This window comes from Tachypleus tridentatus, chromosome 10, assembly GCF_004210375.1.
Source record: "Tachypleus tridentatus isolate NWPU-2018 chromosome 10, ASM421037v1, whole genome shotgun sequence".
NCBI lineage: Eukaryota > Metazoa > Arthropoda > Merostomata > Xiphosura > Limulidae > Tachypleus > Tachypleus tridentatus.
Window position 1 is genome coordinate 145,600,380 of NC_134834.1, and position 19,379 is coordinate 145,619,758.

Consider the following 19,379-nt stretch of genomic DNA (forward strand, 5'->3'; position numbering starts at 1 on the left):
GCAGTAGTTTAAAAGCAGCGCATCTAAGAAAATGAACAATTGTGATTGGTCAAATATTTTCTAAATAAATAATAAAAAGTGAGCCCACTGAGTCAGGTTTATGATATTTCAGCATCATTTAAAATTTGTAATTAAAAATAAGGAATCTCAAAGGACTTTAAAATGGATATAAACTAATTCTGAAGTGAAGCAATATAAATTAAATACAAAATACTTTCAGAGAAAGATTTTTAAATCAATGTGATCCAATTTTTTTTTTTTTTTTTTGCTACATAGGTTTTCGGAAGAAAAAAAAGGATTTATTTAAGTTGATTTTCACAATGATAATTGCAATTGTAACAAAATGAATTGTATCATATGTTTTCTCTCTCCCAAATTATCTTATAACCAATGCTAATTACAATGTAAACTGTAAGAAACCAACTTCTAAGAAATTATAAAATATAATAAAAAAATAATGCAAAATAATATGTTGAACACAAATGCTATATCAATGCCGATAAGGCCCTTCTTCAAATAACAGAGATAATAACTAATAATGTAACGTTCATAACAGGCGAAATGTTCCCTGATGTTACATGAAACTCTGTTATTCAAATGTGAAAAGTATAATAAATAAAAAAGGCTCATGATTTTGACGTTTAACTAGGGGATTATTTAAATTTGGCTTGATTTGGAAAACCATAACTAGAAAAACCATTTTGAAGTTCCTTAGTGAAAAGTTGTGTATTATTTAAAAATCGGGGGGTGTATACATATCAAAAAGTACAAAAAACTATCTATATTTTTAAACTCAGGAAGTTGACAAGACCTTTGTAACTTATATCATTGCATAATGTTTAGGGACAATTAACAAGAGATATATTGGTCCATTTTGCCTGTTTCAGTATCTGAATTAAACTACAACTATTAAATAAATAAATTTAAACATAAAATTTTAAGCCAGCCTTTGTCACTGATACACTCAAACTCAATTAAATTTACTGCCTCCACAACATCCATAGACAACCCATTCCAATGACCAACCACCCTGTTAGAAAAATAAAACTTCTTAGTTGAAGACTCCTACTTTGCCAAAAATTATATTTATGCCCCTTGGGAGCTCAGTTCCCGTCACTGGACTCAGTAGATAGTTTGATGTAACTTTGCTATAAGAAAACACATATTTATGTCCCCTAGTCCTATTGTTCTCACTGTTAAATATGAAAAAGAATAAGGAATCAACATTGTCAATTTATTTTACATGCATAAACATCTCAATCACATCCCCCAATTTTTCATCTCTTCTTTTTCAAGAGAATAAAATTTTCAGATTTCAGTCTATCCTCATATGACAATCCCTCCATCCTAGGCACCATTCTAGTAACCCTTCTCTGAACCCTTTTCAACAATTCGATGTCATTCCTAAGATAGGAAATCAATACTGAGCACAATATTCCAAATGTGGCCTAACCAGTGACTTGTGCAATGAAATTATAATACTTTTAGACTTGTATTCAGTAATTCCATAGATATAATCTAATATATTATTTGCTCTGCCACTAGCAACAGCACACTGTTTGGATGGCTTTAAAAATTAATCGGCTATTATACCAAAATTCCTTTCTTTCAGAAAACTGTTAAAGTTATTCTCACACAAATTATACACATAATTCAAAGTATCATAACCCACTTGCATTATCTTTCAAATATTATAATTAAAACACATTTGTCATTTGTTTGCCCAACTTACTACATAATCTAAATCCTTTTCTAAATTAGTAGCATTCTCTTCACAGCAAACGACACGTAATACCTTAATATCATCAGCAAATTTCAGTAATTTATTTTTTTTCGTCTGTATCATTAATGTAAATAAAAAAAGAGCACAAGTCCTAAGGCGGATCTCAATTGTGATATTAATGCAGTTTGACCAAACTCCATGTATAACAAACTTATGCTTTTTTCCATCCTGCACTATTCAATCCAGTTAGCTAATTTATCCACCACGCCTACAGAGACAATTTTTCACAAACTTTTTATGTGGTCCTTGTCAAATGCTTTCTAAAAAGTCAGATACACTAAATCTACATCTTTACCCTCATATACATTAACAGTAACCTTTTTAAAGATCTTCCTTTAGTGATATCATGTTGATTACCCAATAAAAGTTTAAAGTTTGTTAAATGACTTTACACAGTATTTTTATAACAGACTTTCCAAAACTTTTCGCACAAGTGATATAAGACTAGTAAACCTATAATTACTGGAACAATTTTTATTACTTCCCTTGAAAAAAGGAGTGATTTTGGCTGACAACCAATCCTTTGACATCTGCATATTGTTCAATAACTTTCATAAAAATAATCGTGAGTGACTCACATATCCAATCAACCTTCTTCGAAACCCTTGGAGAAACTTTATCTGAAGAAACTTCCTATAATCAATATTCTCATCTTGTTTCCATCTGTCAGCTGTTCAAGATGAGGAATACTGTTTCAATCGTAATCAGTAAAAACTGAAGAAAAAAGCAAAATTTAATAATATAGCCATATCATAATCATTAGATATAAGCTTTCCTTTAACATCCCTCAAAGGTCTTACCCATCCTAACATTTGTTTATTTTATTGCATTTAAAGAAACAATTGCTGTTAATTCTTACATTTTCAGTCAACATTTTTTCGTGTACCATTTTTGATGATTTAATTTCTTGTTTGTCTAACTTACTTTATCTTCTATAATATTGGGTTGAGGAATAATTCGTGAGCGTTTTTTCAAGTTAAACAAATATATTCATAAATGAAACGCTTTCGCAAAATATTTCATGTCATTTGGTAGATAATATTTTGCTCTAATAGATGGTGTGTTTGATTTTCATATGTCTTTAATTTTTGCTTTCATTTTAAGCTCATTAAATGGACTGTCAAGTGGACAAAATCGAGCATTTTCGACACCATCTGCTTTTCGCATTTAATTTCTTGCAATTTCGTTTACAACAATGCATACTATATACCTAGGTATTACATGAAATAAAGTATCATAATAAATGTTTTGAGTGTAATGTGTTCATGCATTGAAGTATTGTATAGTCTTGCATGTAATGCTTGAATGAAATTATTTAAAAACGCTCACGAATTATTCCTCAACCTAATATTTAACTCTCTCATCATACCAATCAATTGAAATTTATTAAATATGAGATATTTTTGTTTATTTTTATCCCTTTGTGATCCAACCTGGATTTTTACTTGTAATCATCCTTTTCTTTTTGGAAGGGGCGTGTTTGTGTGTGTGTTTTTATAGCAAAACCACATTGGGCTATCTGCTGAGTCTACTGAGAAGAATCGAGTCCCTGATTTTAACGTTGTAACTCCGTAAACTTACAGCTGTACGAGCGGAGGACATTTCTAGAAGAAATATGTTTAAACATTTTCCACATTTGATCAATAAATCATAAAGAAATTAGAAACGCTCTTAATGAAGAAGCTTTATTTACGAAATGCTTCAACAGTGGAAATATTAACTGTGATCGTTTGGAGTAAGACAGTCAATGTGATATTTATTTAGAGTTGGTACAGGACGGCTTTCTCCATCGACTTGTTAAGGTATTTGAGATAATGCTATCATAAATTTAATTAAGTTTCTTTCTTTGTTTTTAGTTAAGACATAGATACACAAGAGTGATCTGTGCTGCATCCTCCATAGGTATCTAAGCCTGATTTCTAGTTTTTTTAATCCGTAGCCTTATTGTTGTGTCAATGAGTGGCAACACTAATTAAGATATCGTTAAAATATCATTAATACAATTATTAAAATGTTATTGATAATTAGTAAGACCATAGATACAAATTTCAGACGAAGTAACTTTGATGTCACGAGGAAGATTATGTTTCAAGTGAAGGAGAACAATCTGTTGACTGGGTATCATATTCTGAAGGGTTTTTTGGTTTTTTCGAATTTCGCACAAAACTACACGAGGGCTATCTGCGCTAGCCGTCCCTAATTTAGCAGTGTAAGACTATAGAGAAGGCAGCTAGTCATCACCATCTACCGCCAACTTTTGGGCTACTCTTTTACCAACGAATAGTTGGATTGACTGGCACATCATAACGTTCCATGGCTGAAAGAACAAGCATGATTTTTGTACACTTACTGAAGAATTAATATAATCTTCTTTTATGTCATACTTTTCCTGTTACTTGAAATTTTAATTAGAGAATGTGAATTCAAGTGCAGTTCATATTGTTATTTTGTTTTCAGATAATAGTTGATGAAATAATTAACTCTCTTTGAGCTACTTAATAACTCAACTCCGTAAGATAGATATTTTATAGAAAATTAGTATCTTTAAATGCTCCATGGCAGTGTATTTCAATAAATTATTAGAAATGTAAACTTACGAATTTTACAGGTTTTGTGATTGAAAGTGGACTTATTCTGAATGCATACTGCTTTTCCTCATGTATAAGATTTTTTAAGTAGGATTTCATTTCAAAATTTTTTCTTATTGTGATAATAATGTATTGAGTTTTATAACAGAATATTATGTGAACAATACTAGAATGGACGATAAGTAGAAAGACTTTAAATACTAAATTGAAGAAGTAAAAAAAAGATATTATTGTGTCAGAAAGACAAGCATGATTGAGAAAAAAAAGAAAATTTACTACAAAACAGAATATCTGAAAAACAAATTGGTTTTGTTTTGTTTTTAAGTTAAACACGATGGTTCACAATGAGCTATCTACGCTCTGCTCACCACATGTGTTAAAACCCGGTTTATAGTATTGGAAGTCTGCAGACATACCACTTGAGGGACAAATAATTAATAAATTTAAATCGGTATCGCCTCTGTTTGGATTTGACAATATATAATTCCAACCTAAAACACTATTTTATACAGATTATACAACAAAATAATTTATTTGGTCAACAACTATCCCCACTACTAATTGCTATCTATTACTACAGGAGCTTCTATGGACTATTTTAGCCATATTTCTACCTAATTTAAATTGCAGGATTCAGTTGGCCACTTCAAAAATATCGATCGATTGAGAAACCAATAGGTTATGATAAAAATATTCTCCATGGGTGAAATATGATGCTCAATTTTAAACAGTTTCCAAAGCAAACAGATGAAATAGTGAAAAAAAGATATTATTCTTCCTTTTAATTTAAAGAACATTAATCAACTTCAATATTAGAGTTGCAACATCTTTCAAGCTTCGGTAACTATTTTATTCAATAAGTTCGGTTTGTGCACCAGAAAGAAGTGTATAAAGCAAAGTTCCAGAACATAGTGTATAGGAAAAAATAGACTTCAGTTAAACATATGATTATCATATCTGGGTGCTCCACACGAAATGATGAATTCGTTAGTACGTGCAATTTAGAAATGCTATAAAAAATTAGACTATGAGAATTACATTGAACTAAAATAGATGTACATTGTTAACGGGAGCTCTTCACTTGTAGAGGGAATGTTAATTCATTAAATTTGCAGATAAACTACTAAAGACAACATGTAGAAGTTACGGAATCATCATATCGAGTAATACTGAACACAAACTTTCCCTGAAGAGACTCTAGAAGAACTGAAAGTATTGATTAGACAATTAATCATACAGAATGGAGAAATAAACTACAGAACCACAATAGATATTTCAAGTATAACTTGAAAGGATTTATTGCAAAGGACTGTATATTGAAGACTCTACAGATTAAAATACCCTATCAAAGAATACTGGAAGGATGGAACTGAGATGTTATAATTGAGGAAAATATGAGCATGGTTATAAAGAATCGACAGTTATTATTAAACCAATGAGATAAAACAGAGGCCAGTCAAATCAAATTAACAACAAAGAGCTAACCAGCTATCAAGAAAACAGGAAATAGTTGAATTTATAGGGCGAAATTCAACTAGAAATACCTCATCTATTCCAAATGAGAAAAGTTCATTATTCGAGGAAAACCATCCATGAATATATGGGTTTATTGATGGAGAAACGTTATGGATATTGATCAGCACTATTTATATAACTACAATTTTTCAACTCGATTTGGTAAAGAAATATTGGAAATTATTTTCAAAGGTGAAAAATGAGAGAGACTTATGTGAACAGCAGGTAGGCATGAAGTTCCAGCAAGAAAAAAATGGAAATTACTCTTATTGTAGGATGCTTCTTTGCATCTTGCCCCAGTGGCTCAGCGGTATGTCTGCGGACTTACAACGCTAAAACAGGGTTTCGATACCTGTGGTGGGCAGAGCACAGATAGTCCATTGTGTAGCTTTGTGCTTAATTCAAAACAACAACAATCTCTGCATCTTATGAAAAAAATGCCGATTGGAAACCGATTTCATCAAGAGACATGGAGATGTGATGCTAAGTTATCTTCAAATAGCTTCACAATATACGACTAGGGAACTTCTTCAATTACGTGAAAATTGCTACAGCAGAAGTACTTAGAATAACAACAGGAAAAGTGGTCATTGTATAACATGGAATATTCATAGCAGGAGTTATTAGGAATAAATTTGTATCTAGTGACTAGGGTATAGTAGAACTTAACACTCTGGCATGTTCTGAGGGATTGATAGCTGAAAGATTTCTCGTGATCTGAAGAAAAAAGTCTGATGTGAATTTACTCAGGAAAAACTTAAATCAATTTGTGATAAAATGAAAAGCCACTATTATTTTAACGTTGATAATGTTGAGGTGACATGAGATAGCTGAAAAATTCTCGCCACAAGAAAGGATGTATTCCAAATTTAAGTAGATGTTGGGAAGGATCGTACGTTGTACTGAAAATAACCAATGGTGTAGTTTATAGAATCTAGAAAGTCAGGTAGACCCACTAAAAAGGCATCAATTGTAACCGTATTTGGAAGTATGTTGATGATAGAAAGACCAAATGGGAAATCTAAAGAGAGTATATGACAGAAATAAATCAGTGTTGAAGAGCTCACAGTTCCTTCAAAATCACTTTCAGAAAATCTTAAATGATAGAGTCTACTATCTACCCAGGGAGAACTCTTTATATGTGACGATAAATAACAAGAAGTCATCCTATATGTATACAATAAATATCGGGAAAAAAAACCAAAAATATGTTTTATTTGTGTGTTAGGATTGTTCAAGGGATTTCATAACCAAATATAAGAACAGAGATGTAACCTATATAACAATGTTATAATTTAATTCTGTACTGAAAAGATCTGTTAATTATGACGATGATGCTAGATCTAGAATATTTATAAAAGTAGCCCTAGGATACTTAGAAAGTTTGTGACAATGTAATAACATGGAAATTTCACGGAATTTTGAGAAACGATAGTATATTATAGATAATTAGGTGTGAAGATACAGTGAAAACTCATTTCAATAAACAATAAGTTTATGGGTTGTGTTTCAGAAGTAAGATTTGTTTTGTTTATTCGGTTACTCGAATGATTAACGATTGGTTTAGTTTATTTTGAATTTTGTGCAAAGCTACTCGATGACTATCTAATTTAGCAGTGTAAGACTATAGAGAGGGCAGCTAATCATCACCATCCACCGCCAACTCTTGGGCTACTCTTTTTCCAACGAATAGTTGGGATTGACCGTAACATTATAACGCCCCTACGGCTGAAAGGGCGAGCATGTTTAGTGTGAGAGGGATTCGAATCAGAGACCCTCGGATTACGAGTCGATTACCTTAACCACCTGGCAATTCCGGGCCTAATGATTAACAAGAAACTTCAATAAGTTTATTTGTAAGTTAAGTATATTGACTACTAGTCTCGGAATTTCTGTTGAAATATTATTTGCGCACTTAGGCAAGTGAAAGTAGCTTGTCGCACGCGTCAGGAAATAAATAAACTAATCTGTTATTGTTACACGGACATAAATATTGAAAACAGCAAAGGACAAAATTTTGCGGACGGATATGGTTGTTCACGTTCTGTCCGAAGAAGGTTTTTAGACAAAAAAGAGAGGAGACTAGATCTTGCATTATTTTTACAAAATAATTTTAAAATTTCAATAATAGAACATGTTTTAACAACAAATGGGTAAACAGAAATAAAAACACACATTTTTGTAAAATAAGTATACATTCACAGAATAAAAGTAATAATAATCCTTTTTGCATTTTAATTACATCCAAAATACAGAGGTCACTGCAAGAAGTGTTTTCTAGGATCAGAAGAAGGGCAAAAATGGTTGTGTTGAGCGTGTTGAGGAAATTCGGTGGTTGTAGTTTAATTCCGAATAAGGTTCTGAATGGTATCAGATCAAAGAATAAGTTACCCGCTGTTTTGTTTGGTAACGTACCCCATATTTAGATATTTTTTTTATTAATAATGTTAGTATAAGTATTCATTAAATCGACTCTTTCAATTGTAAATATTAAGAAACCTAACGTTTCTGACCTTTTTTCGATGGGAGTATAAGTGATATAACTTTATAAGTCCAGCTTATCTTCATTTGGTACACTTATGTTTAGGGTTGCTGATGAGGAGTAGAATTCTCCTAAACAAGTACAACACAATAACACGTTAATCAAAATGTAGATTGAACTGGACTTCCATTGAACTTAAAACTTTGAAATCAAATAATTCTCGGAATATTAAGTTTATTTATCATAACTTTTAAGTTCTATCTAAATTCACAATTTCTGTCTTTAATATTTTTTTTAAAATTGAAGTTGCTACGACTTTACGTTTCAAACTAATTAATAATGATATGACAATAGTGTTTATTGATTATTATGGTATGGACGATAGATGGAGCGATGCACTTCTGTGAAACTGGTGGTGCAGTGGAGAGGGTTTTGGGGGAGATGCTTGTATACTTAAAATTTATGAAAATGTGTTTGTAATACTGTAGGAAACGTAATTTAAGTAGATTATTTCTATCTCGTTTGCACTAGTTTCAAACAATGAAAAACTTATATTTTGTTATTCTATAAGTAGCAGTTATAATAATATACATGAAAGACACAAGTTGTATCATTTTATCATTCTTAGCAGTTTCTCAACATTTTCAATATCACTAGTATACCAGGACTGATTTGATGCTTCCCTAAGCTGTTGTGGACTGAAAAATGCAAGTACAATGAGAAACCATTATAACTTATACGTGAATATTCTGGTAGTTTCTGTGAAATCCCAATGACCATTACAGTTGTTTTGACAGATTGCTGGTTGAGAAATATTGATTTGTGAGGTTACCAGACATCATAGTTTTTAGTCTACTTTTTATCCTGATTGGAAGCAGTTAAGATGTAAAATTATGTTAGTTTGTTCTTCCTGAATGTGAGTGATAATACAGTTTGTCATTATACATAGCTCCTTTTACTCAGAGAATCACCTGATAAACATATCGTATGATCAATTGTTCTTTTCCTCTTGAATTTATTTTCTTAACCTGTCATCAGACAGCTGGAAAAAGTGAGATTTGAAAACATACCCAGTTATGAAAAAGAGAAAATTTTTATCAATGAATTTATGATAGTTGAGATACATTTTTTAATTTTTAAACCAGATAAGCTTTTAACAGTTTTTTTCTGTGGTTTTTAAAATGTGTTATGATAAATACTGGATTATTTAGCAAACAGTAAAAAAAAGTGTTGTTACAATACATCTGTATGACAAAAAAGAAAGGGTCCTAATTTTTCACTCTGAGGAACATAGTAACAATAATCATATATTAGTTGGTGATTGAAAGTGAGATCTTGTCTTTAAAAAAACAAAAACGTTGGTTGCACACCTGATATCAGTAAGTGTTAGAACTTATGAGTGAAAGTGATTACCAGAAATACAACTAAGTATTTAAAAACAACATTCCTATCTTATTCTTAGTTTTGTGTTTATGCACCACCATTATTGAGTAATTACTGGATGTGAAGGTTGAAGCATAGAAATTAAGTTGACTTTGAAATTATAAATAAGCATGCCATGCTTGTTTGTTAGGGAGGTGAATAATTTTGTTTTTCATTGTGTAACATAATATGTAATTTACTTGTAAATCTCTTCAACTGACTATTATGTATAAGTACTTTAAAAAAAAAGGACCTTATGAAAATTTATTCTGAAATAAAGCTTATGATAGGTACATATAAAATTTTTCTCCTAGAATTTCAAAGAGATTATTAAGACAAGATTGAGAAGAAATAGAACTGATGTATTTTTCTTTACCATAAACAGAACCTTCTCCTTTTATAGCTTCAGACTTGCACTCAGTTTCCAAACAAGTTGTGTGTGTGTGAATGCATTGTTCTCATTGAACTTTTTTTACTTTGGACCATTAAAGAACTAGAGGTGACTTGATTGATATCTTACAAATTGTCGAGGTGTAGATAGTCTTATAGAAAAGAAAAGGTTTACATGTAAACCTGAACATCAGGAATAGATTTGAGTTTTGGAACATCAAAGCATCTTTGGAAAGAGTTATAAAATTGTGGAATGTTTTAATTGTTGATGTGATGATGTATGCTGTAAATGTTTACTATTTTTACTGAATAGATGTATGGATTTGAAAGTCTTGTATGTAATATTTAAGTTGGTAGGTTAGTGTGGTCAGATACATATTGCATTTAAGAGGTGAATGGCTTTCACTGTTATTTTTCTTAAGGTGGTAAATTTTCAAATGATACCAAGATAATGGGTAAGTATGAGTAGAGTAGGAGTAGGGACTTGGTCCCCAATAGTGGTTAAGGAGTTCTATGTAGATTTAAAAACAATTATGTTTTGAAGAAAGAGAAAAAAAAAAGTATTCAGGGTACTGGGCTTAAGATTAGATAGCCGAGAAGGAGAGTTGTCTGTAAAATTTCTTTTGATTATATTTATAAACTGCTGGAATAGTTTATGTAGTAATCTGGTGTGTGTTTATGCTTTAATTTCTTTTCAGAGTTTCACACAAGAATGTGAGGGGTTACAATGTATTTGATTTTAATGTTTTGGTGTGGACAGTGATGGGTGAGAAATGAATAGTTGTGAAAGCTTAATCTTCTGGTGACTTTTACTTTAGTGGAAAAAACTCAGTGTTATGGGTTTTAATTGCACAAATTAAGAGTTCAATGTTAATGAAGTTATTGTCTGGTTTTAGTTTTCTGTATTTGAGAAAAGGTGATGACAAACTGACGAGGTTGTGGCTAATAAATTAAAACTAGAAAAATAGACACAAAGATTTGGAATTCTGTAAAATCAAATGAAAAATTAAAAGCAGTTAAACTGTTCAGGCACTGATTAATCCCACATTGATGTTTTAATAACAAATGGAGAAGTTATGAAGTAAAGTATTGAATTAAAGCTTGAAATATCACGAGTAAAGCTGCTTCCTTCAGATACACTACCGTTGTTTTATACTGTCTGAGGTTATTGGCAGAAAAGCAAAGGAAAATAGAAGATAAACCAATGAAATGTAGAAAACGTTGAAATATTACTACAGTTAGTAAGTAACGTATAAGAAAATTAAAAATTCTATTGTTTTTCAGAAATATAAGGGTTGGGCTTCTTTAACTCAAAGCATTAACTTCTGGCTTAAATACTGATGGTAAGAATTATTTCTATTGATGGCTATGTAGAATTAGTGACTTTTCAAAATTTTGTTTATTTCTTCCAGATCAACTTCGACATTCATCAGATAAAAGACATATGGTTATCCATCCTTCTCGCTTCCAGTGGAACAAATTTAAGGATGCTGTACATTTCTACATCCTTTTAGGAGTAATACCTCTAAGTTTGCTAGTTTTTTGTGTAAATGTATTCATTGGTCCAGCTGAACTGGCAGAGATACCAGAAGGCTATGAACCCAAGCACTGGGAATATTACAGAGTAAATCATTTTACCTCAATCTAAAAGTAAACATTTAAATTGATATCAAGAACAGCATTAATAGTTTTTTTTTTTATTATTATTAGTCATCTAATCTGTGCTGTACATATATATGAGCTAACTTGGTCAAAAGTTCTTTTGAAGTTTGTATTTTTCAAAAGAAACATTTCAGAATAATATTTTCATGCACAGTACAGGTAATGGGATTTCTTCAATAAAAGTAAATATTTCCATTTAATTACTGAGGTTTACTATCAAAATGTATTCAATTATGGCATTAATTTGAAGGAAGGGGCAGATAGGCATGGTAATTGGAAGTGACTATAATTTTGTATCAGTGGTTCTCCAACTTTCTTGTTTATAGACTACCTGAATTTTTTTCTTTAATTTACTGGACTACAAAGAGATCTATACATAAGGTTCACAATATTATTGGATTGTAAATAACTTTCTTGTGACATCACATAGAATGTAGCAAATCTGCAGACTGAGTGGACAGTACACAGAACTGCATACAGTTTTTTGCTTCATAGAACCATTCAAATTTCAGATCTTGACCTGTTTTATTTGTTCTTAAAATATTCAGTAGTATCTCCCAATTGCTTTTATATATATTAAATAATGAAAAATTATTTTACTCTTATTAATATAAGTAATAATTTTCTTTATATCATTATTGCAGTTAGAAGTAATTGAGTAGCCAACGAGCTAATTTATATACATATGTTATTTGAATATGATAGATATGAAAATATTCAATAGATAAGGATTTGAGTTGTCAGAATATTTTGACATCATATAATCACTAAATCTAATTGAGCTCACGTCTTCTCATTGAAAAAAAGTTCTATAGCTTTTAAACAGATATAATTTAACACATAAACATTTCTGCAGATGAAAAGAATGTTTACGGAAAGCATAAAAAATGTCCAGTTCTATTGTTTGTTTTTAAATTTTTTGAAACTTCCACAGGAAACTTGTCAGTCAGATGGGATATGATGGGTGGAAGTGGGGTATACAACAAAAGCACCAGATTATACAAGACAGATACATACAGTAGATATGATGTTGCATGTATTTAATGATGATAAAAAATGAAAAGATATTTATGAACAAAGTGGAACTTTTTTTATTATTATTATTTATGTCCACATTGGTATTGTGAATCAGGTGTAAAAGCAATGATTTTACTAAACTAGGAGAATAGTTTTGTGAGTGTGAGTATCTTGATGAAAATATTGTATTTTGTTAACTTGTTTATTTATTTTTGGTACATAGTTTTTTACTAAAAACATATAGCTACATAAAAAACAGACTCAAGATGAGGCATAGGTAAGATCAAGGTATTTTGTATGTATTTAAAGTATTTTCAGTCATATATCACACTTACTGGTGAACATGCAATTTAACAGGCAACTTTTGCTAGTCCAACTCATAAAGAAAGTTTGAGCCTTGTAAAAAATAAAAATTGTTTCAAACTATTTAAGAAAGTAATGCTAGTCAATACTTTTTAAAAACAATTCTTTGTGAAAGTGCTAAAAAGGAAGCTAAGAGAAAATCATCAATTTCTTACAGTTAGACTATGGTAGTCAGATGTCAGTCATTTTTGTAGTTAGGAGCATGTATGGTCACACAGGTTTAATTGTTAATTTGTAAATAATACATTTTATGTATCTATTTGTCTGTTTGTGACTAAATACTAATTATTATTTTTTTATCTTTTATTTGGCTGCTAAACTGCTGCCATCTTCAGGAAAGTCCTGAGAAAAACAGACTAAATCTGTGTTGGTATTGGCCAGGATTCCATCCTGGTATTTCTTGATAGAAAATTTGATACATTATCCATTTAACTGGGGTCTCACCTGTTAGAACTTGAATGAACTATTTTAATTTTTCAAGAGAGAGATCTCAATTTTATTGATGTCTATGCTAGGTTTACTGTGTTATCGGTTAAATGGCTATAGAAGACTTCTTTCACCTCCATTGTATGTTAACTTAAAGTACCTGTTAACAAACCTTACATTGCTCTAGAATCCTTACACAAAAGGCAGATCTCTAAGAATATTTTATCTCTGTCATATCCAATCTAAATTATTCAAATTCCTGACCACTTGCAACTAATTTTTTATTAACATTTTTATGGACAAATTGAAGGAGAAAATATTTTCAACTTTGCTACTTGCACTAATTTTTTTTTTTTAAATGACATCACAATTATGACACTGTGTTCAGGTTTTCTGGAAGAAATTTTAAACTTTTCATGACTTTCATTAAATTTATTAAAGTTGAAAACAGTATCATGTTTTTTCTGAGGCAAGGTCCATAAACTGGAAATTGTTCTTTACTTGAATTGAGAAAAAAATGGTTTAGGGAACAGTAACTTGTGTTTTTTATTTATTTATTTATTTGTAACCCATTTCTGTTTGTTTTTGGTTTTTTTGCAAAAGTTTTGTTTTTGTTTTATTTTTACAAGAAACTAGAAAGAAATAAGAGTGCTATTTTATTTTTATGTTATCATTTATGGACAGCATCCAATTCAGCAGTTTTTTGCAAGGTATATTTATCCTAGTCCTGAGCAGGAATATGAAAAAACTCTACATTTCTTAAATGAAGAAAAAGAAAAGGCTGATCTCAGGTTAGTATCACCCAAGCAATAAACCTTTGTTATTTACTGGATTTTTAGCATATAATGTTTAGACTTAGACATTTGACAACTTAAAGCTTGAATTTCACTAAAATGCCCAAGAATGAATGTAAAAGCTTGAGGTTATTCATATCTTTTCATTTAAATCACTGGATGTTTCATGTTTGTAACCTTTATACACGTAGTGTTCCTTAATGGGTTACTTTTGTTAACAAAAGTTTCAGCACTTCCTTAAAAAGTGCCTTTTAGTTGCTACATTTTTATGATACTTTAACAACATATTTATTGTTAGAGTAAGTTGTGCTGGAAGTATAATTTTATACTGTTAACTTTGTAAATCTTGGCTTAACTTTGTTCTTAGGAAAAAGTGTTCTACTGTTAATGTCGAAAAGCATATTTGATAACATGGCATATGCTGATAGTTTGGATGCTATTACTGTTTAGAGCAAATAGCTGTATGGAAGTTAAAAGTTACATTTATATTAGATGGTATTTATTATTTTCTGGAAAAGAAACTATGCTCATAGCTGAAATGGCTTGCTTATTGGTAACATTTGTTATAAATAATGTTTTGTCAATCTTAACAGAAGAATACATTGATTGATCTGTTGCTTTTTAAGAATAGATTATTTTTGTTGAAACTATTTGACCAAAAGTTTGAAATTATTTTCAGTATGACCCTTTCTTTTTGTAGATTTATAACAGATAGATAAAATTTCTATTTTTGCACATAGCTCAAATGATTATAACTTAAACATCTTGCTGTATGAAATCTCATTATAACCCACATAACTTCATCTGTATATATTTGCTGTTTAAGATTACTTGAGAAGAAGGTACGTCATCTGATGGAAAAGAGGGGAGACTACAAAGCGTGGTACTACGTACCATCCCCAGGCAAACATCACAGATATGATAGAAAAGAGGCAGAGGAATTTCACGAAAGTCGAGGCTACTGAGAGAAATGTCTCTCAGAAGCTTGTATAGTTTAATATTTTCTTCTTGGCTGACTAGATTATATCCTCTGTAGGATGATAGTTTACTCTTTCACAGCAGACCTTTTTGAAATTAGTAACTGGTATCATATAGAGAGAGTTTTGATGGAGAGTGTGAAAAAAACATATCTTTCACACTAGAAATGTACAGTTTGAAATAAAATTAGTATGGTGTTTTGAAAAGTTGGAGAATCAGATGAGGTTTAATTATGGTTGTAAAAATTAATACATTCACCAATTTTTAAATTACAAGTAATAAACCTATATGTGGGTGTGTACAATATTTTGCATTTAACATTGCCAGCTTCATTGGAATTAACCACTATAAATAATTGGGTACATATAAATGACACTTTACACTAATACATGTGATGGAGATAATAACAGTAGCTGTTAGATAAATATAAGATGTTTCTGTAATAAATTAATTTTAAATATCTGCAAGTGAAAAAAAAATGTACAATCATAATAATATGTCATATATTTAAACGGTTCCCAAAAACTGTCAGAGTTTAAAAGTAAAGACTAGCACAGGGATATCTTATTATTAGCTTCCCCTGAATGTTTTTTCCTCCTGTTTGTTTTGGGCTTCTTATTTGTATATATAAAGTTTTTCTGAACATTGTAAATAGCCAATTTCTCAAGTCTGACTTAACATAAAATTTTTCCACTTTTAAATTCTAAGAAAAGTTGCAAGTCTTTGTGATATTATATAACACCCCCCTCTGTGGCTCAGAGATATGTCTGCAGACTTTCAACTCTAGAAGTCGTGTTACAATATTCATGGTGGGCAGAGCATAGATAGCCCATAGTATAGCTTTGTACTTAATTGCAAAAAAAACTAATAATTTTAAAGTTTACATATTCTTAACAATGAAGAAGAGATATATGAAGTTTTATTAAATTACTTTCAAGAAATTCTTAGTGATTCTTGTTAGAAATTTAGCCAATTTTTTATTACATTTTCTAAAGATATGATGTAGAGTTCAGTGAGAATTGTTATTGGATTTAATAGTTTTTACATATATTGCAATGAATATGGCATTTAAAGGCATCTTCAAGAAACACAACCAAGGATTTGATATACAGTAACCAAACCATACACAAAATTATACGTCTCTTTGTCCATTTCGTTAATACTAACTGATGTCTCGATCATCCTTCTTGAAATTTTGCTGAAATCCTTTGGCCATTCAACACTGACTTTTTTAGAAAGGTAGCCATGTGGTTTTATTCATCTTCCTTGACTTTATTTGCAATCTTTCCAATGTCTTGTGATGTCACTGAATTCAGAAAGGCCTTCTCTTACTTCAAGCCAATGTATACCATACTAGGATTCAACATTCCAGTTAAGTCTATGATATGACATTAGTTGTTGGTGGGCAAATAATTTCTATTCATGGACTTTGGTACCTTGTAATCAGGTCTGGTGATTCTAGCTTTGGTGGTTTCATGAGCTCCCCACAAAGGAAGAAATTTATCAAATCCATCAAGAACTTGGTAGCTCCTTAACTGGAAGAACTTGGAGGTTTCATAATTCAATAAAAAAACTGCTTAAGCAACAGTGTAAAGGCAAGAAAATAACCACTGAGATGAAACTGACTGTGGCTAAACCTTGACCTTAAGTAATGAATGTCCAGATTCAAATGCAAAGTTGATTGAATTCCATCAGGCTAAAGATTTGGCTGATTGTATGTGAAATAATCATGAAATATGACATTAGGTACTAGTTAAGTAACATATCTACAGGTTAAAGTTGTACACATGCCAACAACCATGAAATATGACATTTTGTAGTCCCCCACTGGCACAGCTGTAAGTGTGCAAATTTACAACACCAAAATCAGGGGTTTGATTCCCATTGGTGGACTCAGCATATAGCCCAATGTGGCTTTGCTATAATAAAAACACAGACAGACATTTTGTATTAATCAAGGGACATATCTACAGGTTTAACTTGTTGACATACCAAAAACCTTGAAATATGACATTTTGTATTGGTCAAGGGACAAATCTACAGGTTTAACTTGTTGACATACCAAAAACCTTGAAATATGACATTTTGTATTGGTCAAGGGACATATCTACAGGTTTAACTTGTTGACATCCCAAAAACCTTGAAATATGACATTTTGTATTGGTCAAGGGACAAATCTACAGGTTTAACTTGTTGACATCCCAAAAACCTTGAAATATGACATTTTGTATTGGTCAAGGGACAAATCTACAGGTTTAACTTGTTGACATACCAAAAACCTTGAAATATGACATTTTGTATTGGTCAAGGGACATATCTACAGGTTTAACTTGTTGACATACCAAAAACCTTGAAATATGACATTTTGTATTGGTCAAGGGACAAATCTACAGGTTTAAATTATATCATGCCCAATCTCATTGAAGTATATATGTAGAAAATGTGAGGACTTCTTGACTGGCTACTTTATATCAGTGTTGTTCTGCATTTTCCCTGTTAGATAATGAAAACATGCACTCCATACACAGTAACAACTATCATATCTTACTTATCATCTGGTTGTTGTGTAGGTAGCACCTAGATCCTGTAGAAAGGAATGGAGATTGAGGTTTGTAAGTTCCTACACAAAGTGACTTGGTGTTGTCTATTTGCCTTTATCAATGCTTTCAATGTTTTTCGTTTGGGAATTTCTGTTGAGTAATAGTGATGATTTGCAAAACTATATTTTGCAATGAAATAACCCAAAGCAAATAAGCAGTAAAACTCTGTTTGCTTATTAAAAACTACTTAAGCCTGCATAAGTAAAAATATCTTTTATAACAACCAAATAACACATTGAGTTCACCACTTATATGCTTTTCTTATATCTATTCCATTATTTGTGAATTTCATATAGAGTTGATAATTGCACCCACTCGTCACTATTTAGATTTGCTCAAGTCAAAATATTTCTTGCACTTACATGAAGTATCAGGTAAAACTGTTTTTGCCATGAGAAATACATTATCTGCTAAACATTTCATCATCAAATTTGGAACATTCACATACTACTAGTGTCAATTAAAATGAATCAAGGTCAGTGATGTCGAGAAAACCCACTTGTAGAGAAATATATATGCAAAAACGGCTCGTTTGGGTTGAGAAAATATTTTACATAGAAGAGCGAACAACGTTTCGACCTTCATCGGTCATCTTCAGGTTCACAAAGAAAGAGGTAACTGACCGGAAGCTGACCACATGTTTGAAAGGGGTTGTGTAACTGAGTGTCGGAATGTAGAGGGCAGTGTTAGATGTTTGAATATATAATTTTATTCATTTTATTATATTAATATAGGTATAAAGGCGTTCCTTTATATTGGTTTATTTTGGGTTTAAGTTGTTGTATAAGTAAGGCTTCTTTAATTTTGCGTTTGTTTATGTTTGTTTATTTAGTATTTGAGTGTTTTCTATGTTTATGTTGTGTTTATTTGACTTGCATTGTTCAAAAACATGTGAAGGTGACTTTTTATGTTCTTTGAATCTGGTTTCCATTTTTCTACTTGTTTCTTCAATATAGAAGTCGTGGTAGTTATCACATTGTATTTTATAAATAATGTTGGTGTGGTGTTTGTCAGTGTAGTTTTTACATAGTATAGACCTCAGTTTTGTGCCTGGTTTTTGAATAAATTTGGTATTAACTGGAATGTCATATTTTGTTACTAGTTTTTGCCAAATGTTGGTTATAACAAACATAAACAAATGCAAAATTAAAGAAGCCTTACTTATACAACAACTTAAACCCAAAATAAACCAATATAAAGGAATGTCTTTATACCTATATTAATATAATAAATAAAATTATATATTCAAACATCTAACACCGCCCTCTACATTCTGACACTCAGTTACACAACCCCTTTCAAACATGTGGTCAGTTACCTCTTTCTTTGTGAACCTGACCATGACCGAAGAAGGTCGAA

At 30.9% G+C, this 19,379-nt stretch overlaps 1 protein-coding gene across 1 annotated transcript; it reads left to right on the forward strand.

Moving 5' to 3' along the window:
- Window positions 1-8,130: 8,130 nt before the first annotated feature.
- On the forward strand, window positions 8,131-15,626 carry ND-SGDH (NADH dehydrogenase (ubiquinone) SGDH subunit). The gene is made up of 4 exons (XM_076464280.1): window positions 8,131-8,292; window positions 11,593-11,804; window positions 14,333-14,439; window positions 15,269-15,626. Exons 1-4 carry the CDS (start codon window positions 8,187-8,189, stop codon window positions 15,405-15,407), a joined length of 564 nt encoding a protein of 187 aa, XP_076320395.1. The 5' UTR covers window positions 8,131-8,186; the 3' UTR covers window positions 15,408-15,626.
- Window positions 15,627-19,379: the final 3,753 nt, after the last annotated feature.